The sequence below is a fragment of the Monodelphis domestica genome, chromosome 2 (assembly GCF_027887165.1).
Source record: "Monodelphis domestica isolate mMonDom1 chromosome 2, mMonDom1.pri, whole genome shotgun sequence".
NCBI classification, from domain to species: domain Eukaryota; kingdom Metazoa; phylum Chordata; class Mammalia; order Didelphimorphia; family Didelphidae; genus Monodelphis; species Monodelphis domestica.
Window position 1 is genome coordinate 515,614,288 of NC_077228.1, and position 23,070 is coordinate 515,637,357.

A 23,070-nucleotide genomic window follows, 5' to 3' on the forward strand; every position below is an offset into this window, starting at 1 on the left:
TCTACCAATGTGGCCCCGTACTGCTCAAGAACAACATTGGGAACAATTTTAGGTTCCACTACAGGTTTCTAAGGAAGCCATGAATATGGCCCAGAGAACTGTCCAGAGTAGATGCTCAAATGGGATTAAAAGTTGAAAATATTCCTCAGGAGATGCTAAGTAAGGAGAAAAGCTTGTAGAGGAGGAGAATTCATGAATTGTAGTGCTGGACCCGTCTCCAGCTTTCTCAACACTGGCTCGTGTGATCAGAACTTCACGTGTGTGCCATCTGCAGCAATGTAATGATATAATTTATAACAATCAGTTTCAATTTCAAGTATTAATTGATCCAAGCCTCCTAACAGAGCACCTGGGAGCAGGCAGGTATAAGAACAGGAGGCAGATGGCTGGTTAAGCCTTACTGGCCTTCCAGTTCCTATTGGCTAGCCAATTAGGCAAAAAATTGTTTTCCCTAAAAATTCCTGGCAAGTCCCACCCTTTGGGGATTGGGAAGGGACTAAGCAATTGTATAGTGCCTACTATGCATCAGGCACTGTGCTAAACACTTTATTATCTCATTTGATCTTCACAAGAACCTTGGGATATAGGGGTTCTTAATATCCCCATTTTTAATATTAATTAATTCTTTTTTGGGGCTTTGAAAATTTTATTTAATTAATTAATTTAGAATATTTTCCCATGGTTACATGATTCATGTTCTTCCCTCCCCTCCTTCCACCCCCTCCCATAGCCAATGAACAATTCCACTGGGTTTTGCATGTGTCATTGATCAAGACCTATTTCCACATTATTGATAATATTTGCATTAGGGTGATCATTTGGAGTCTACATCCCTAGTCATATCCCCATCCACCCATGTGATCAATCATATATTTTTCTTCTGTGTTTCTACTCCCCCAGTTCTTCCTCTGGATGGGGATAGCATTCTTTTTCACAAGTCCCTCAGAATTGTCCTAATGTTCCCATTTTAGTTGAGGAAATTGAAGCAGATAAGTGTTAAGTGACTTGGCTGAGGTTACACAGCTAGCAAGTGCCTGAGGTTAGATTTGAACTCAGGTCTTCCTGACTCTAAGACCATCCACTGTACAACTAGCTACCCCAAGAGGGCAGCATTTGACCCACTGAGAGTATGTAGGACATTTTTGGGCTGGATAAGCCTTCAGGGTCAGCGAGAATGACTAAGAACTATGGTGCGGTTCCATTGAAGTTCAATGCTGGGTGCGAAATGAAAATCTCATGGAGTAGTGGATAGATTCTGGGCTTAAAGTTTGAGAGAATGGGTTCAGATCTCAATGCAAATATTTAATCATGTGACCTTGGGCAACCCTCAGAACTTAAGTTTTCTCTTTGGTAAAATTGCCATGATAGTAGAATCGGGAAAACACTTTTCAAATATTAAAGACTAAAACTCCATTGTTTTATTGCTATATGCCAAGTCCCAGGATGAGTCAAGGGACAGAAACAAAAATGGAGAAACATCCCTACCTATTCAATTTTTAAAAAAACCCTTACCTTCTGCCTTAGTTTAGATTCTAAGAGAAGAGCAGCAAGGGCTACCTGACTGAGGTTGAGTAACTTGCTCAAGTATCACAGCTAGGAATTATCTAAGGTTAGATTTTAATCTAGGTCATTCCAATTCCAGGCATGGTACTCTATCCATGGTGCTACCTAGTTGCCCTTTCAATTATCGGGGGAATTCCTGGAGTATAAATTTTGAGTTGGTAGGGACCTTTGAGATCATAGTATCTATTCTCATTTTACAGATGAGGAAACCAAGACCCATGGGAAGAAGTGGCTTATTCAAGTTCACATAGGTAGGAAGCATCAGGGGCTAGCCTTGAATCCAGGTCCCTTTCCGTGGTAGCATGTTACTTCATTGTTATATATAAATCATACATACAGGGTATTCCAAAAGACTAAGTTCAGTTTTAAGCTAACTTGTTGAATTAATTTAATTTAAGTGAATCTGTTGAATATTAAGCTATTATATATTATGTATTATTAAGCTATTATGTATATAATGCATATGGTATAATTTGATGAGACAGGAAATGTCATAAATTAAGGAGGTGGACCCTTTTGGTCTATTGATAGACACCTGGCTCTTACCCTTAGGGAACTTCTGGATTTAAGGGGGAGATAAGGTTTCTATACTTAGTGAGCCTCAAATATGAAGGGGGAGGCACTGATCTCTCCCTTGGGATACTTCTGCATCTATGTTCCAAAACTCATGTGTCTTTCCCATTAAATGTCTCATTCCCTGAAGGTAGATGCCAGAAGTACCCTCAAAATACTGGTGTCTTAGAAGTACCCCAAAGAAGAGAGCTGTGCCTCTTTTTTCCATCTTACTTCCTCCTCTCTTCTTGCTCCATCATTATCCATCATTTCTCTTCTTCCTCTGATGTCCTCCATCTTCCTTCTGAAAGAATTTTGGTGGGGGGGGGGCAAAGGGTTGTAGCCAAAACAACTAATAGGATCTTGGGCTGCATACATTAAAAGAGTAATCAGGAGATGATGGTCCCTCTATAATCTGCCCCTATCAGACCCCATATACTATGTTTGGTTCTGGACATCACACATTAAGGACATTGATAAATTGCAGACAGTCCAAAGATGACAACTTAGAGGAGGAAATGACTTAAGTCCATGCATATGAGGATTGGAAGGAATTAGGAAATATCTAGTTTGGAGAAGAGAAGACCCAGAAGGGCCCTGATGTGGCTGTCACACAGAAGAGGGATCAGACTTGCTCTGCTTGGCTCCAGAGGGGAGAACTAGGAGCAGTGAATGGACTTTGCAGAGAAGCAAATGTAGTCTTAATGTCAGGAAAAACTCCATAATAATTAGAGCTTCTAAAAATGGAATGAGATTTGGGGTGAGTAGATTCTTCCTCTTTGGAGGTCTTCAGGTAAAGGCTGAAGATCACTTGTTGGGTATGTTTTGGTGAAGAGGAGGATTCCTTTCAGGAGAAGTTGGTCTAGGTGGCCACTGAAGTCCTCCTGCTCCCTTTTTAAAAAAACACTTATCTTCTGTCTTAGAATCAATATTGTGTATTGGTTCCAAGGCAGAAGAGGAGTAAAGGTTAGGCCTGTGGTGGTGAACTTATAGCACGTGTGTCCAGGTGGCACTCAAAGCCCTCTCTGTGGGCACACATGTTGTTGCCCCAGCACAGAGTTTGCCAGAATTCATTACTAGAAAGCCAGAGGGATGTAGGGCTGGGTTGCTTCCCTTTCCCTCTCCCATATCTGAGGACATTTCTTATATCACCCACCCCTCTAAAAGTTTTGCTATCACTGGACTAGGCAAGGGGAATTAGGTGACTTGCTCAAGGTCACACAGCTAGGAAGTATCTGAGACCAGATTTGAACCCAAGACTTCCTGTCTCTGGGCCTGGCTCTCAGTCCACTGAGCTACCTAGTTGCCCTGCTGAGGTCCCTTTTAATTCACAAATTCTCTAGTTCTCTGTGTGTATATGTCAGAGACATTAACTCCGAAGCTATTGAGCCAACTTTCCTCTCACATATTATTTCATTTGACCTTTATAGAAACCTTGAGATTGAGAATGTTATTATTCCATTTTACAGATCTGGAAATCAAGACTTGGAAAGGTTCATGAACTTACTGTGTTTGGTTCTGAGCACCCAGAAGATCTAGGCAAGAATCTCCTCCCACCCTTTATGGGGCGCATTTCACCCGAAATTCCTGTTCTTTTCTCCAACTGCCAGCAGAAAGGCAGTTGAATGATGCTGGCATGGGGCTGGGGTTCCCCACTAGCTTCAGTCTGGCTCGGTGCCACCCCTTCTACCCACAGTCTTTGTACTACAGCAAAGCCCAGGAGAGCATGAATGGAAAAGTACCTGTAAATATGAGGGCTGGCTCCCCCGGCCAGTTCGAGTTTGTTATGTAATACCCTGCGGTGACTTTGAGTTTTTATTAATAACTAAACATCTGTCACAGCTGTAATTAGATTCTTGGTACCACTATTGTGTTCTGACTGAAACCAGGGGGAGGGGGTGGGGAGATGTGAATTATTTAGGAAATTTATTTTGAATAAATGATAAAGTGCCAGGCCAGGCAGTAAGTTTTTTTTGTCAACTTTTTGCAGAGTCTGGGTGCCTTCGCTGCTGGTCCCTTGATGGGCTTACAAATCTCTGGGAAAATAGCACACCGGCTCCAGATACCTGATGCGGCTACCAGAGCAACATGGAGAGGGGCCACCCCAGCACCAAGAAAAGGGAAGCAGAGGGTCCCCCGGAGGGAGCGAGGAGCGGCGGAGAAGCCAGGCCCCGGACTTTCCTACCTGGCAAGTTTCCCCTCAAATATTCCTTTCCCAAGCCCTTCACCTGCAGGAATAAATTGTCTGGAGGGTTTGGTCGCTCAGAAATGTGGCCAGGTTACAGTTCTTGAGGGAGGAAGTGTGTGGCTGTGTGTTTGTGAGTGTGGATGGTGGATGGGGGTTTAGGGGGGCAGGGTGGGTCCCATGCCAGATTGGGTGTGGGGAGAGAACAGAGGAGAGGAGACCCTTGTAAAGCTCCAAGTCGCGGGGAGTTGGGGGGAATGGAGAGCTATCCCAGTTGGAAAGCACATATTGTAATAAACCTTCTGAGTCTGGCTGGCTTGAATTGATGATATTTACAGCCCCAGAGGAGAGCTTCAGCTCTGCCTGTGTCAGTAGCTTGCAGAGTGCATCTCCTAGGGTGATTTTATGCCTTAAGGATGAAAAAAACTAGGGGGCGGCCATGGATCCGGGAGGGTAAGACTCCCTCCGGACTATGGCACCCTCTCTACGGGGTGCTGGTGATGCCCCTAGCACAGGATGAGAAGGATATTCCACTTACCAGAGGCCCTGGTTTTTCCTGATTCCTGAGCTGGTGTGGGTTTGGGGAGAGTTTGCCTTTTCCTTCTCTCCAACCTGCTTATTAATTTTTCCGCATGGAGACATTCAAGGTGGTGAGAAATGCTTTCAAAATGTAAAGAAAAGGGGGTGGTGGTGGAAAAAGCCAAAGCCTCAAGTAAATCCTCGTTTTTATGGCTCCTGCCTGCCTCCAGTCCCCCCAAATCACTGCCTCTGATGGGCTTCTGAAACTTCCCAACAGTCCGAACCCTTTCCAAGAAATGAAAGAAGAGCTGAAGATGAAGCAAAGAGAGAGGGGGAATGTCAGCTTGGAGCTGGTTTGGTAGGGAGCTGATTTCTGGCCAAGGAATACTGCTTTCAACCAGGAATCTGCCTGTTGCCGGGCTCTAGAAGGAACTGACCAAGGGCTTTTGGAGGATTATTTTTCTATTTCTTTCAATAGTTCCCATGTGATCTTAGATCTAGAGCTGAGAGGACCTCAGCAGTCATCCAGCCTAACCTCCTCATTTTATGGAAGAGGAAATTGAGGCTCAAGGAATGGAAAAGACTTGCCCAAGATCACACAAGTTGGAACCCGGGTCCTCTGATTCTAAAGCCCAGTGCTCTTTCCATGGAACCATGTTGGTGGACAAAACTGTTTATAGTTTGGGTTTGAACAAGCTAAGGGGTCATAGGAATGACTGTTAGGGGGAAGATCAGGAAGAACAGAACAGAGACACCTTTTAATCATGCCCCAACTTTGAAGAATCCAGCCGCCATGGTTTGAGGTAAAAACACAGGCTCAGGAGCCATATAAATCCTGAACCCAATAAATATTCTTATAATAGAAATTTGGTGTCTGAGAAAAAGAAAAGGAAGGAGGGCACAGCCAGCTGGTTAATGGGAAATATTCCATAGTGGAGTGGTTCTTCCTCTTCCTTCTTCCATGAGTCTAACTTTAGAGTGATAGAAGATTGGAGGGAAGCAGAAAATGAGAGGTTTCAGAGAGCACGAGACATTTAGGAAGGCAGCCACACTATCCTAAGGGCAGATAAAGCACCTTGGCTCATCCACTTAGAAGTGTTAGATGGGACCAGAGGAGCCATGAAGTCCAATCTCTCTTATTGTAAAGGTGAGGAAATTGAGATTCAGTCAGGGGATGTGACTACAGGACCACAGATCCCAAACTGGAAGGCCCTTTTAGATCATCTAGTCTAACTCTCTTATTTTACAGATAAGGAAACTGAGGCCCATGGAAGGAAATGGGATCTTAGATTTAGAGAGTGAATAGATGAAAGGGATCTTAGAAGTCATCTATTCTACCCCCCCCCATTTCTAAAAAAAGGCATTTATTGAGTATTTATTCTTATTCTTATTTGTAAAATTTTATTTAATTAATTAATTTAGAATAATTTTCCATGGTTACATGATTCATGTTCTTTCCCTCCCCTCTTCCCACTCCCTTCCCATAGCCAGTGAGAAACTCCACTGGGTTTTACATGTGTCATTGATCAAGACATATTTCCATATTGTTAATATTTGCATTAGGGTGATCGCTTAGAATCTACATCCTCAATCATATCCCCATTGACCCATGTGATCAGGAAGTTTAAATCCCTCATTTTACAGATGAGGTAACTGAGGCCTGGGGAGGTGACTTGTCCAAGGTCACATAGAGAGTGAACACCAAAGGCACAGTTGGAATTAGTCCCTCTGATTATAGAGCCAATATTCTTTTTATAATACAATATGCAGGTATCAAGGCAGAATCCTCAGGACTCTTCTTTCCTCAGTTCTATCAACCTCATACACTAAGGGAGAAGAAGCATGACAGGAGGAAGGAAGAGACCCAGAAAGTGAATTCCTTGCCATAGCCTTGTGACTCACACTGGCCTTCAAGAGCTAATGTTTGGCAATAGAGATTCAAGGCAATGGTTTGGGGAAAGGGGTGTGTGGAAAACATTTCTGTGGACTGCTCAGTGATTTCACAGCCAACAACTTGGGATCTGATGCCACCTGGGTAAAGGGAAGATAGTTGGCTGGGCTTAGCTGACAGACTCCTAGAGTGGGAAGGAATTTCAGAGACTTCACAAGTGGTCATCAAACCTTTGCTTGGGATCTTCCTTCAGGTTCTTCCACTTTTGGACAGGTCTAGTTGTTAGGAAACGCTAATGGTTAAAATATCAGTTCCTTATCCTGGCATTCAAAGCCACCTACAGTTCACAGTTGACTGTAACCTACATTCTAGCTTGTTCTTCATGAACTCCACCTTCCAGGTAAACTGAGCAACCATTCATTGTTCCAGAATATCATTTTGCCCTCTTTCATGATTTTGTACATGTTGTCCCACCATGACTGGAACAGATCACCCTGATCTTGTGTTCCAGTCTCCACATGTGGCATCTTTTTCCTTGTTCAAGCTTTACCCTAGAAGCCAAATCCTTATCCACACTGAAGGGATTCCTTCTTCCTTGAATCAATCAGTATGTCAATCAACATGCATTTATGTGGTGCCTACTGTGTGCTGGGAACCATGCTATTTTGGGTTCAGAAGAGGCAATGTAAGATGGTAGTAGTTGGTGATTTCCTGCTCAGGGGTGGTACTGAGGCAGCTATAGGTTGACTGGGTAACAATAATAGAGTGACATGCTATCCTGCCTATGGTATATATCCAAGATGAAACCAATCGTCTCCGAAGAAATCAAGATGGCTAGCGCCACTGCTGGAGAATCACATGGGTACAAATGACATGTCCAAAAGGAATCTAAAAAGTACTGCCAAGGATTAGGAAGTTTTAGGCAAGAAATTGAAGACCATAGTATGGACACACGTTGTCTTTTGAAGTAAGAGATGAAGAAGAGAGAAAAAATTAATTTGGGAAGTGAACAGCTGGCTAGGAAGGTGGTATCTGGGAATGAGCCTTGGATGTCTGGACCACAGCTTAAAAACCGAGTGATGACTGATTCCTGGCCACAGATGGAGTACATCTAACAAAGACTGGTTGCAATATATTTTCCAGGTGTCTTGCACATCTGATCAAAAAGGTTTTAAGCTAAAAAAGATGACAGAGGGAGTAGACGGCTTGTGTATATTCCCAAATCTCTAGGGAGAGTAGCCACAAAGAAGGAAGAAGGTAGGATAGCAGCTGAAACACTCAGAAATCCTTAGGCTACAAAATCCAAGAAAAGAATAGTAAAATCCGTGGCCTTTAGAGCCTATGTAAAAATATCTAAGTTTAAACAAAGAGAAAACAGAAGACTAATGCAAGGAGGCAAAGTTTACCTCTTAGATTTCACTAAGATTTGGTAGGATAAAAGCCATGACTGATTTGGTTGGGGATATCTTATTCAAAAGAAACATGAGTGGTATAAGATGGTGGTGGTGAGGAGAGAGGCAGGTAGCAGTTATGTTAAGAAGGTATGTTCAGGGGCAGGTAGGTGGCTCAGTGGATAGACAGTCAGACCTGAAGAGGGGAGGTCCTGGATTAAAATCTGACCTCAGATACTTCCTAGTTGTGTGACCCTGGGCATGTCACTTAACTCCAGTTGCTTAGCTCTGACCATTCTTCTGCCTTAGAACCAATGATGAGGATCAATTCTAAGACAGAAGTTAATTTTTTTTAAAGAAGATATGCTCGTATGAGAACCCCAGGATCCAGAGGGGGAAAGAATGATGGAGAATATTTAGGCTGAATGTCAAAGGAGAGAGAAACAAAAAAGACTTTGTCCCTGGGTATACCACAGACTACCTGGACAGAGAAGAAATAGATGGCTTTGGAAAACTGAGCACAGTCTGGTACAGAGGCATGATATAGCAGTGATGGGTGACTTCAGTTATCCAGAGATATACTCTGACAAAAGCAGAGCACTTAATGACTTCCTGACTTGCCATAGCCATAATTTAATCCATTGAAAGACCAAGGAATGGACAAGGGGAAATTGTATTCTTAATCTGATCTCACTGCCAGGGAAGAACTGGTTCCTGGAAGGTAGAAATAACAGGGATCCTGGGCTGGAGGTGGGGTGGGAGGAAGAGTCTGTTTCATTCTAGACTTTGTTATGGGTATGGAGGAGGGAAGGAAGTCTGGGTAGAGTTTGATATGCATTTTAGATTTCAGTAAGTCAATTTTCAGAGGAAAGATAGTTAAGATTCCATGAAGTCAAATGTTCCAGGAGTAATCAGTCCAGGAAGGATGTGAAATGTTCAAGAATGAGATTCTGAGGACACAAAGGGAAGCAGTTCTAATGAGGAGGAAAAATGGGCTTTGTCTGAAAAGATCAATAATGATGCAAAGATTACTCATCAAATAACGTAGACCTGAAAGAGAAAGCTGGAAACTAAACCATGTAAGGGGGGGGGTAAAGATCAAAGTGTGGTATAGTATTATAAAAAATAATGTGAGGAAACCTAACACTTAGAGTGTGCTGAGCTTGACAAGGGAAACTAGGGACAATAGAAGGGGTATTTCATTTTTGCTACATTGGGAGAAAAAGGAGGAAGAAGAAAGAAAAAAAGGAGAAAAAGAGAAGAGATAATACTCTTGCTTGAATTAGGAGGGATGATGATAACTGACATCAGATAACAGGTTCAATTGTTTTGTTTCTGTTTTCTCTCCAAAGGAGAATAACCTTTATATTAGAAATAACAGAACAAACATAAATAGCAGAGACTTGATACTCAAGATAAATAAGGAGATAATAGTAAGAGGGTACCTCTGTCCTAGATGCATTCAAATCCCCTGGCCCAAATGAACTACATCTCAGTTCCTGAAAGGACTGGTAGATTTAGTTGCTGACCCACTGTTGGTGATATTTGAAAGGTCATGGAAAACAGGAAAGGTACCTTAAGAGTGGAGAAGGGCAAGTGTTTTGATTTTCAAAAATGGAAAGAAAACAGGCTGAAACCTTTGGACTCATGAATTTTACTTTGATTTCTGGGAAAATTTTGGAGTAGATCATTAAAGAGATGGCCAATGAACATCTTTCTAGTAAGTGATACAAAGAACTACTATGACTTCACTGAGAAATGATCATTTAAGACTAACCTCACTTCCTTTCTTTTCTGATGGGATTTTTATGTTAGTGTATGAAAGGAATGTTGTAGATACATTAACTAGACTTTAGCAAAACCTTTGATAGAATATTTCAGACTAGTCTTAAGGAGAAGGTGGATTAAACAATGATGCAATCAGATTCAGAGCTCATTAGGTGGTCAGATTCAACGAGTTGTTGTTAATGGTTTAATGTCAAAATGGTGGGAAATCTTTATTGGAGGACCCCAGGAGTCTGTTTTATTTAATCTTTTTATTAGTTACTTGAATGAAGGAATAGAAGATATGTTCATTAATTAAGAAGATAGTTGACACAGGGATGAGAGCATCAGGATCCAAAATAGTCTTGACAAGCTAGATTATTGGACTGAATCAGATCAAATGAAATTAAATGGAGACAAATGTAAAATATTGCCTTTTGGTATAAAAAATCAATTTAAAAAGTATATACAGTATATGATAGGGGAGGCAAGGTTAGATTGCATTTATTCAGAAAATGATCTGGTGGTTTTAATGGGCTGGGGCTCAATCTAAGTTAGCATCAAAACAAAACAAAACAAAACAAAACTCTTGAATTGTATTAAGAGAGGTATAGCTTCCAGGGCTAGGGAGGTGATATGTCCATTGTACTCTGGTCTTGTCATCTGGAGCAATTGATGGTAAGCTGGAATATCCAGGCAACTGAGTTGATGAAAAATCTTGAATCTATGTTTTATGAAGATTGGTCCAAGGAACTAGAGATGTTACCCCAGGAAGAAGACTCAGAGGGAGAACAGAACAAGAAACAATGGATAAAAGCTGCAAATAAACCAATTTAGATATGATGTCAGGAAAAGCTTCCTAATGATCAGAATTGTTCAAAAGTGGAATGGGCTACCTTAAGAGGTGTGTGTGTGTGTGTGTGTGTGTGTGTGTGTGTGTGTGTGTGTGTGTGATGGTTTGACCCTGGAAGTCCTCAAAAAGAGGCCGGATAATCATTTGTCAAGTACATTATGACGGGGATTCATTCCGTGTGTGGCTTGGACCAGCTGTCTTCTGAGGTCCTTCCAACTCTCAGGTTCTATGATTCCCTGAAGCAAAGAAAAAGAAGCCATTTGATTGGACTATTGAGTTCAGGAAGGAGAATAATATGTGAGGAAGCTGGAAAGGTTAGATCTCTCAATGTCTTCTGATGTCTCCTGGGCATTGAATCACTGCCCAACTCACTTCATTGGCATTTGTATATGTGTCACATATTCATTTAACTGTTAGCATTGTTACTATGATTGGAGACAATCTTGGAAGAGCTGAACAATATTCACATGGACATCCTTGTGTGGTAACTCCTTGGGGGTTATTCTCGGGCTGAGCTGGGGCTACATTCAGTTTGGGGGCCTCAGAACTTAGCTCACCATCACTGTCCTCAGGGTTCTAGTGCTAACCTTGTTATTGTTTTGTTCAATCATTTCAGCTGTATCTGACTCTTTGGGACCCAATTTGGGTTTGTTTAGTTGTTTGTTTGTTTTTTTTTAGCAAAGATACTGGAGTGGTTTGCCATTTCCTTTGCCAGCTCATTTCTCCCCCCAAACCCTTACCTTCTGTCTTAGAATCAATATTGTATATTGGTTCTAAGGCAGAAGAACCATAAGGACTAGGCAATGGGGGTTAAGTGACTCACCCAGGGTCACTCAGCTAGGCCAAATTTGAACCCAGGACCTCCCATTTCTAGGCTTGTCTTTTAATCCATTGAACCACCTAGATCTTCCCTCCAGTTCATTTTTAAGATGAAGAAATGGAGGCAAACAGGGTTGTGACTTGTCTAGGGTCACATAGTCTGATGCTGGATTTAAATTTAGGAATACCCAAGATTACCAAAAGATCCAACAAAACAAAAAACAAAAAACTGTGCCATCCAGTTGCCCTAGAATTAACCTGAAAGGAATATAAAGGTTTCTAACACAGTTGCTCCTGAGCTCCCATTGGTGTACCACTCTCTACTACCTAAGTGAATTCCATTAACTTAAAAAAAAAAGGGATTTACTAAGAAGGGATTGTACAAACAACTGGTACAAAATGCCCCCTTCCTCAAACAAACAAACAGCATTCTCTCTCTGTATACACAAGGTCTCTATGGAAAGTGGTTCAGAATTGAAGTATATTGGTAGAAGGCATGGTGGAAAATTTGTGTAGCCAAGGGATACTTCCTGTCTTCCAGCCTTGGAAGTCCTCTTGTTTCTTTGTGAAGCCCTCTTGCGATTCTGCTTAATTACACCTCTTCTAGATTCAGAGGACTTGGATCCATTGTTAGCACTTGTCCCTCTCCTTCCCCAGGAGTCACAGTCTCATAAGCTGCTGTTGTCCTCAGGCCACAAGCTTCCCACATTTGTCTGCAGGTGCTTTCTACTTGCTTACTTGCCTGCTTTCTATGCTGGTGGTCACTGCTACTGTCCCTGGTTGCTAGTGAGACGTCTGCCGGAACCTGTGGAACTAAATTCACCAAGGAGCCAGAGCATTCTCGTTTCAGGGTGGTTGTTTACCTTATTCAGTCCTGCAATCCTTGTCCTCACACAGAGGCATTATGTGCTCATGGATACAGTGCAGCCAGGTAGGGGAATCTGTTATCTGTGCCCTACTCCTTTTCACCACTTCTGTCTCCTCACAGCTCAAAGTAGCACTCATCCCTCGGAGACAACAGGAAAGAGAGAGAGAGAGAGAGAGAGAGAGAGAGAGAGAGAGAGAGAGAGAGAGAGAGAGAGAGAGAGAGAGAGAGAGAGAGAGAGAGAGAAAGAGACAGACAGACAGAGACAGACAGAGTCAGACATAGGCAGTCAGAGAGAGAGAGAGGAGAGAGAGAGAGAGACAAGGAGACTGAGATAGAGATAGAGAGAAAGAGACAGAGGTTAAGGCAGAGACAGATATATAAAGAGACTGAGATAGATAGAGAGAGAGAGACAGACAGAGACAGAGACAGATACTGAGAGACTGAGGCAGAGAGAGACAAAGAGACAGAGACACAGAGAGAAGAGAGACAAGGAAACTGAGATAGAGAGAGAAAGAGACAGAGACTGAAACATAGAGAGACAAAGACAGAGAAACACACACACACAGACAGAGACAGAGACTGAGACAGAGAGAGAGAAGAAGTGGTCCTTTTTTATGCACATTCATTTCTGGCTCTATACCTCCTGAATCATCAATTCTTTTGACTTTGGAGTTAATTAGAAAACTTCATCATCACATAGTACCAATTCCTGTATTGCCAAGGGTAGAAATTGGCTGTCCAAAATATCCATATGGTTGGGTTGGAAGGAAGCAGACAATATTTGTAAATGCTTTCCCAGAGGCCAACCCATTCTTATTATACTTGCTATATATCAGAAACAAGAAGTTATAAAGAAGTTACATGAATAGGCAATTTTCAGTTAAAGAAATCAAAACTATCAATAAATGTTCTAAATCTTGTATACTCAGAGAAATGAAAATCAAAACAGCTCTGAAGTATCACCTCACACCTAGCAGATTAGCTGACATGATAGCAAAGGAAGATAATAAATGTTGGATGGGGATGTGGCAAAATTGGGACATTAATGCATTGCTGGTGGAGTTATGAATTGATCCAACCATTCTAGATGGCAATTTGGAACTATGTCCAAAGGGTGCTAAAAGACTGCCTGCCCTTTGATCCAGCCATAGCACTGCTGGGTTTGTACTCCAAAGAGATAATAAGGAAAAAGACTTCTTCAAAAATATTCATAGCTGCACTCTTTGTGGTGGCAAAAAGTAGGAAAACGAGGGGCTGCCCTTTGATTGAGGAACGACTGAACAAACTGTGGTATCTGTTGGTGAGGGAATACTATTGTGCTCAAAGGAATAATGAACTGGAGGGATTCCATGTGAACTGGAACGACCTCCAGGAATGGATGCAGAGTGAAAGGAGCAGAACCAGGAGAACATTGTACACAGAGACTGATACATTGTGGCACAATGGAATGGAATGAACGTCTCTACTTTTAGCAATGCAACGACCCAGGACAATTTTGAGGGACTTATGAGAAAGAACACTATTCACATCCAGAGAAAGAACTGTGGGAGTAGAAACAGAGAAAAACAACTGCTTGATCACATGGGTCAATGGGGATCATCCTAGTGCAAATATCAATAATATGAAGATAGGTCTTGATCAATGACACATGTAAAACCCAGTGGAACTGCTCCTTGGCTATAAGAGTGGGGTGGGGAGAGGGGAGGGAAAGAACATGAGTCTTGTAACCATGGGAAAATATTCTAAATTAGTTAATTAACTTAAAAAAATAAAGAAGTCACTGACATATGGTGGGATAGGTCAAAATTCTTGGAGACATTATTCAAGATATAGGTGGAATTGGTAACAGAAATATCACTTCATGAATACTCAATCTTGCCTTGTAGTTCCACAATGAAGAAAAATAAACTTTCTGTCATGAGAATTTCAAGATACCCTGATATCTATTGTATGGAATGATAAAGAGGGAAAGTCCTAGGGAGAACTTGACTAGTTCTCCCACACCAAGTCAATAAACACCTTATATCTAGTGACATCAATGAAAAGGTGAGCAAAGGGCAGGCAAAACTTTTGGGATAATATATTTTAATATCAGGAAAGGAAAGAAACCAAAAGCTTCTAGACTTCTTAGCAACCTCATCACTGGGCATCATAAGTACTTTCTGCTAAATTCCTAAGAAGAATTATCTTCTTGCCTCCAATTCTTCATTACATGTTCAATCCCAGAACTCTTGCAATTGGTCTTCTGAACCCAGCAATCTACCTCACTACTCTACCAAAAGCACCAATTACTTTTTTTAAACCCTTACCTTCCATCTTAGAATTTATATTAATTATCAGCTCCAAGGCAGAAGAGTAGCAGGGCTAAGCAATGGGGGTTAAGTGACTTGCCCAGGGTCACACAGCTGGGAAGTTTCTGAGGTCAGATTTGACCCCAGGACCTCCTATATACAGGTCTGGCTCTCTGTCCATTGAGCCTCCTAGGTGCCTCCATCAGTTAGTTTTTGATCAATGAATCCAATAGCTTGTACTCAGTTCTTGTCCTCCCATTAGAAAGTGAGCTCCTTGAAGACAAGGACTGTCTAAATTTTGTTTTTGTTTCTTCAGTGGTTAGCACAGTACATTGCATGTTATTGTTGTTGAATCACTTTTAGTCGGACCCAACTCTTCATGACCGCATTTAGGGTTTTCTTGGCAAAGATACCAGAGTGGTTTGCTATTTCCTCCCCCAGCTCATTTTACAGATGAAGAAACTGAGGCAAACAGGGTTAAATGACCTGCTCAGGGTCCTGCAGCTAATAAACATTCAAGGTCAGATTTGCACATTTAAGAGTATAATATATGCTTCATTCCTTCATTTCTGGACTTATGGCTTTTTGTGAAAATCAGAGGATTATAGTTCATAGACACAGAGATCTAGAACTGACCTCAGAGACCATTGACTCCAATCCCCTCATTCTGCAGATGAGAAAGCTGAAGTTTTTGGAAGGCTCGAGGTTAGATATGAACACAAATCCTCTGATTCTAAAGCTAGTGCCCATTCTACTACATCCTGCTGCCTCCATAGGAAATAGTCTATGTAAAGGGCTTAGTAAAACTGAACACTAAATATGTTATAACTGTCATAATAATAATGATAACATGAGAAAGCATTTAAGTGATTAGTATTTGCCAGGAACTCTCCTAGGTGCTGGAGGATGCAAATACAAAAAAGAAACAATCCTTTCCCACAGTGAGTATACATTCTTTTGGAGGAAAAAACATGTACATATATGAAACATGACATTACTGTTATTATTTGTGATTATTATTGGAATATTTGCCATTCCTGAGTATCTTTTAATCCTACATATGCTTCTCTTCCTTGCTTTCATGACATGACTCTAGCCTTTAAGCTCTATCTCCTTGGTTTCCTTCACTGATTTGTTATTCTTTTCATTCTCTCAAAGTGGGGTGTCATTGATCCAAGACAATCCTTGGCCTACTTCTCTTTGTTTTTTTTTCTGGCTTTTCCTCCCCTGGTTTCTTCTCAAGTTCACCTCTTTCCCATAGGTTCAATTTTCACCTCTCTGCATATAACTCTCCGATTTATATATTTAGCTCCAATTTTTCCTAGGGAAGGCACAGGCCTTCCCTAGAGTCTAGAATACTCTCCTTCCTCATCTATGCCAGTGAAAAATATTTCTCTTCCTTTAAAGTCCAGGGGTTTCCTTCTCCTTGATGCCTTCCCTGATGCCCCCAGCTATAGTGGCTTCCCAGCCCCTCACATTTTTCTAGAGCAGATTGTCTGCCACTCTCCTTTGGTCTCATCATATTCAACTGTGTCTAATACTTATTTATCTGCCCTTCCTATATGTATTATAATATTTTTCCTTTGTATTTCTATAAATTTGACAAATATCAATAGACAAACAGTTCTGTAAGCTAAGGATGGGAAAAGAGGAGTATATTTGACATTAAAATCTCTTTTACCTCTTTTTGTTATTTATATTACATACAACTTTGTATGTTTCAAATAGAAATCAACAGAATGTAAGATCCTTGAAGGCAGGAACTGTTTTGTGGTTTTCTTTATATTCCTAGCAAAATGAGTTCTGTTATAGTACAGGATCTTTTGCCAAGCAATATGAAAGAGGGAAAGTCACAAACAATATGATCTCAAAAATGCAGTGGAAAAAGAGAAGTCCACAGTGAAATTAGTTTGAGATTATCCCTAGGATAACCACAAATTGAACTGACAGGGAGACAATATTCAGTTTTAGGATGAAATATATCTGCTTGAGTTTCCATAGAGACCTATTCTTATTAGCAGAAATAGTGGGTTTGACATCTCAGGTTCTACTTTGAGGAAGGGATCATGACTCCTAAGAAGATAAAATCTGGAGGAATGGCTGGATCTGACCAATTACATATGAGATGTGTGCTGGAAACAATACAGAAAGTATTTGGGGATTGATTGCTAAGACCTCCAAGATGAAGATTCTGAAAGAAGGTAAAAGGTCATAGTTATCTTTCCAAAAAGATTAAAGGTAACCAAGAATATACCAACACTATCAACATCTATGACTTCTTTCTACATATATAAAATTTTTATGAATATGATCGATGAACCCATTGTGGGCATCCTTGATGAAAACTTAAAAAGGTAACTGGGAGATTTTTGCAGGGGCTTTAATAATTAATTTATTTAGAATATTTTTCCATGGTCAAGGGGGATATGATTGGGGATGTAGACTCTAAATGGACATTCTAGTGCAAACATCAACAACATGGAAATAGGTTCTGATCAAGGACATATGTAATACCTGGTGGAATTGTCAGCTACGAGATAGGGGTGAGGGGAGGGGAGAAAGGGAAAGAATATGATTCTTGTAACCAAGGAATAATGTTCTAAATTGACTAAATAAAATAAAAAAAGAATATTTTCCCATGGCTACATGATTCATGATCTTTCCCATCCCTCTTCCCTCCCCCCTCCTGGAGCTGAAAAGCAATTCCACTGGGTTATACATGTATCATTGTTCAAAACCCATTTCCATGTTATTCATATTTACAATAGAGTGATCATTTAATGCCCAAACCCCAATCATGTCCTCATAGAACCTTGTCATCAAGCAGTTGTTTTTCTTCTCTGTTTCTACTCCCACAGTTCTTTCTTTGTATGTGGATAGCGTCTTTCTCATAAGTCCCTCAGAATTGTCCTGGATCACTGCATTGTTGCTAGTAGAGAAGTCCATTACATTCGATTGTACCACAGTGTATCAGTCGCGGTATAATGTTCTCCTGGTTCTGCTCCTTTCACTCTGCAGCAATTCCCGGAGGTTGTTAGAATTCCTCTAGTTTATTATTCCTTTGAGCATAATAGTATTCCATCCCCAACATATACCTCAATTTGTTCAGTCATTCCCCAATCGATAGACATCCCCTCATTTTCCAATTTTTTGCCACCACAAAGAGTGCAGCTATAAATATTTTTGTATAAGAATTTTTCCTCATGATCTCTTTGGGGTACAAACCCAGCAGTGGTATGACTGGATCTAAGGCAGGCATTCTTTTAAAGCCTTTTGGCCATAACTCCAAATTGCCATCTAGAATGGTTGGATCAATTCATAACTCCACCAGCAATGCATTAGTGTCTCAATTTTGCCATATCCTCTCCAACATCTATCATTTTCCTTTGCGGCCATATTCATCAATCTACTTGATGTGAAGGGGTACCTAAAAGTTGTTTTGATTTGCATTTCCCTAATGAGAAGGGATTTAGAACACCTTTTCATGTGATTATTGACAGTTTTGATTTCTTCATCTGAAAACTGCCTATTCATATTCCTTCATCATTTGTCAATTGGGGAATGGCTTGATTTTTGTAAATTTGACTTAGTTCCTTATATGTTTGGGAAATTAAACTTTTGTCATAAAATGTTTTCCCAGTTTGTTGCTTTCATTCTAATTTTGGTTGCATTGGTTTTGTTTGTACAAACCCTTTTACATTTAATATAATAGAAATTATTCATTTTACATTTTGTAATTTTCTCTGTCTCTTACTTGGTCTTAAATGTCTTCCCTTTCCATAGATCTGACAGGTATATAAATATATACATATATATATATATATTTTATGGTCACTTAATTTATGATTTCATTCTTAATATTTAGGTCATTTATCCATTTTGAATTTATCTTGGTATAGGGTGTGAGATGTTGATCTCATACTGTTTTCCAATTTTCACAGAAGTTTTTGTTAAATAGTGAGTGAGTTCTTTGGGTTTATTGAACACTAGTTTGCTGAGATAATTTACCCCAAGTCTATTCTATTGATCCAGCCTCATATCACTTAGCCAGTATCATATTGTTTTGATGACCACTACTTTATAGTACAGTTTAAGATCTGGTACTGCTAGGTCCCCATCCTTCACATTTTTCCCATTATTTTCCTTGATATTCTTAATCTTTTTTTCTTCAAGATGAACTTTGTTATAATTTTTTCTAATGCTATGAAAATGTTTCTTCATAGTTTGATAGGTATGGTACCTACCCATTGGGTAGGATTGTTATTTTTATTATATTAGATCATCCTACCCAGGAGCAATTAACATTTTTACAATTATTTAGATCCAGTTTTAATTGCGTGAAAAGTGTTTTGTAGTTGTGTTCATATAATTCCTGTGTTTGTCTTGGCATATAGATTCCTAAGTATTTTATATTGTCTAGGGTGATTTTAAATTGAGTTTCTCTTTCTTACTCTTGTTGCTGAGTTTTGTTGGAAATATATAGAAATGCTGGTGATTTATTTATGTGGGTCTATTTTGTATCCTGCAACTTTCCTGAAGTTATTCATTTTTTTCCACTAGCCTTTTAGTTGATTTTATAGGATTCTTTAAGTAGACCATCATATCATCTTCAAAGAGTGATTGCAGATGCTTTTTTATTATTTGAAAATTTTTATTTAATTAATTGATTTAGAATATTTTTTCATGGTTACAAGATTCATGTTCTTTCCTCTCCTCCCACCCCACTACCATAGCCAATGAGCAGTTCCACTGGGTTTTACATATGTCATTGATCTGCAGATACTTTTTGAAAAGAGTCAATTACCTTTTCAGAATTAAATAATTGATTGAAAAATAAAGAGAATATAATTCTTCCATGTCTATTGTTTATATTTAAAAGCATTTGATCAGTATATATATATATATATATATATATATATATATATATATATATATATATAAAACCCTTGCCTTCCATCTTGGAATCAATACTGTGTATCTGTTCCAAGGTAGAAGAGAGGTAAGAGCTAGGCAATGGGGATCAAGTGACTTGCCCAGGGTCACACAGCTAGGATGCGTTTGAGATCAGATTTGAACTTAGGACCTCCCATCTCTAGGGCTGACTCTCAATCCATTGAGCCACCCAGCTGCCCCCTGATCAGTAGAGTAATAGTAGTGATATCATCATTTATATAGCACTTTAAAGTTTGTCAAGCACTTTACCTATATATTATCTAATCAGATACTACCCTGTAAAGCAGGTACTAGTATTATCTCCAGTTTATAGATGAGTATACTCAGACTGAGAAAAATTAAGTGGCTTGCCGAGGGTAATACAGCCACTAAGTGTCCAATGCAGGATCTGAACTTTAGCTTTTCCTGATTCTAAGTTCAACATTCTATCCGCTCTGCCCCTAACAAAAACTCTCCCAGATAATATCATATCATACGACATTCTCTGATGGTTGCCCCCATAGACCTCATTTTATTTAAAGATCCACTAAGCATTGATTTTAAGCTCTAAGCAAAAGAGGGAGGCATTTGCTTGTGTCATGGGAGTCACAGTATGAGGAGGCCAAGTGAAAGAAGGATTTCCTATTTATGGCAAGGTTTTCCAATGGCTCCTCTCCACCAATAACATTATGCTAATGTACTCTGGAAAAGGAGCTGCAGATGGACAATTCACTGAATTCATTATGATATTAGATTTTTGAAAGCAAGCAATGCTTTCACGATCCCAAATTACTCATTACCACAAAAGCCCATCTCTTGAATGGCACTCTTTTTCCATTGCTACACAGCACTTGGGCAGTTCACTCTTTATACCTGGAAATTACCTCTTCTTTTCATCTGAATTTCTCCCCATCCTTTAAAGCCCAAATGAAATATCTCCTCCGTACAGTTCCTGCTGCCCCCTTTGGGATGATCTTCTCACTGGGACTTCATTTAATACTTTCTTTTACACAGTTCTAGTGCACTTCTGCATTAAAATTATCCTTTTAAGGGTCATTTCACCCTCCTAGATGAGAACCCTAGCATGGCAGGAACTAAGATTTCTCTGAACTTTGTATTTCTCCCATTGACTCAACACCTTGATGGGCTATTTACAGGCACTTTTTGTCTGGGTAATCTCCTAAAGTCCTGCCTTATTCAGGCAAGGCAAGTGGATCCTTAAAAAGGTTTTAAGGGGGCAGTATTTCTTTTTTATAAGATACCAACAACATAACAAATTCAAAGGAGCATGGGAAGACTTATAGGAACTGATGCAGAGTCAAGAAAACAATATAGGGGGCAGCTGAGTAGCTCATTGGATTGAGAGCCAGGCCTAGAGATGGGAGGTCCTCAGACCCTTCCTAGCTGTGTGACCCTGGGCAAGTCACTTGAGCCCCATTGCCTAGCCCTTACAGAATGCCTTACCTTCTGCCTTAGAAGCAATAGCCAGTATTGATTCTAAGACAGAAGGTAAGGGTTTTAGTTTAAAAAATGGTTTTGAAATCATTCTTAGGACTTCATTGGATGAAAAGAAACTAGAAGCTCAGACTCTTAATGTAGCTTCCCAAAGTCCCCAAGGTATAAAATTTAGAGTACGAGTTGTTGTTTAAGGTTCATCCTATAAGATGTCTGTCCACAGATCATGATGGACAACATAAAGGCAGTGAAGCTAATTGTGTCAATGCCACATCTTTGCTGAATATCCTTTCTCTGCCAGGACCAAATAAACATCTTTTGTTGTTGTTATAAACCCTTAAATGTTCTATGAATGGTCTTATTTCCTGATAATGTCATACTTGAGTTATCAGATCAGCTCATGTTAATTATTACAGCTGAACCATGAGTGCAACTTAACCAATGTGTTGAATTGAATCGTAGTACAAAGTGATTTCGAAAAAGTGGCTTTTGTAGGCTGCCCAGTGACTGTGGGAAGAATTCATGGTGTGCGAACATCGGCATGTTATTTACCTTGGCTTACATGTGAGAAGGAGCATTAAGGGCATCATTAAAGACAGGTATAATTGGAAAAGGGGGTGGGACGGCCAAGTATCAAGAAATAGAGCTAATAGATGAATAATCCAAGTGCTGCAGTGGTACCCACAAGGCATGAATAGAATCAGAGAGAGGCTTCCAAAGCACTACGTGGATCCTCTAAAGGAGGGAATTTCCCTAAGAATGTGGACAAGAATCACACATAATGACCTCATAGCAGAATCATCGCTGCCCAAAATTTCGGCATTCTCTCCCTTAGGATGAGCACAGCACAAAAGAACACTAGTAAGACATGGAAATAGCGCCCCCTCCAGGTAACCAGACTTCCCCAAGATGCCCTGCTGTCCCAGTTACTGCTCTCCCTTTGTCATGGCAGCACAGTTACCTCTACAGAATGAGAGTAGTTTATAGTGGCTGGGAAAGCCTGACTCAATTCTTCTTTTATAAGCTGGCCTGGAATGGTGTAGGGGTCATTGATAGAGTCAGCAAGGTCATTGGCAGCAGTCGCTACCTTCTTCCCTCCTCACACAAATCATTTGCCTTCCTGATCACAAGGAAAACTTCCTTTGCTTCTCACCCTTTCAAGGAGCTTTTCCTTGTTTTTCTTCTGCTGTCCATTCTTCGTTGCATTAGAATATTACATGAATGTATCATAGTTTGTTCAGTCACTTTTCAGTGGTTGGACATTCAGATTGTATACAATTTTTTCACAACTAAAAATAATACTGCTATGAATAGTTTTGAGTTTATTTTAATTGAATTTTTATTTTTTAATATTGAATTTTATTTAATTTAGAATGTTCTTCCATGGTTATAAGATTCATGTTCTTTCCCTCCTATCCCCCCAACCCCTTCCACAGCCGATGTGCTATTCCACTGGATTTTAATGTGTCCTTGGTCAAGACCCATTTCCTGCTCTGGATAGTTTTGAGTAGTTAGCTCATATTAGTTCTTTTGGACCTCAAGGACAAGTAAGTGGACCTCAGATTTCTCCCCATTCAATTGGAATCTTCTTGAGATCAGGGTTTGTCTATCACTCTTATAATTTTCAGTATCCAAGAGGGTCAGAGGGGACCCAAAGGTCAGGGCGAAGACCTTCAGAGCTAGAAGTTTGTCCAACTGGGCGCCAATAGGCTAGAGTCCACAGTACAATAGATCTCAAAATCCAGCCTACCATACCCAGAGAAATTCCGCCAAAGTCTGAATGGAGTTCTTTGTTTAAAAAGGAAAAAAGAGTTTGTATCTTATTGATGTACAAGCTAAAAATAGTCATGTTCCAAACAAAGCGTTTTAATATGTTTAAAATGAAAACTTTAAGACAACATGAGGATTTAGAATGTATGACTCATTAAATTATCAGTTATCTTTTAGGAAGCCATGGAAACTTGGAAGAGATTCCACCCCCACCCAT

The 23,070-nt window shown here is 40.2% G+C and overlaps 1 protein-coding gene across 1 annotated transcript in view; it reads left to right on the forward strand.

Moving 5' to 3' along the window:
* CALN1 (calneuron 1) overlaps positions 1 to 23,070 on the forward strand; it is a 529,462-nt gene that overhangs the window by 33,604 nt on the left and 472,788 nt on the right. The window contains exon 2 of the mRNA XM_007485687.3: positions 4,106 to 4,303. Within this exon, the coding sequence (XP_007485749.1) occupies positions 4,185 to 4,303 (119 nt within the window). The 5' untranslated portion in view covers positions 4,106 to 4,184. The remainder of the gene's footprint in view (positions 1 to 4,105; positions 4,304 to 23,070) is intronic.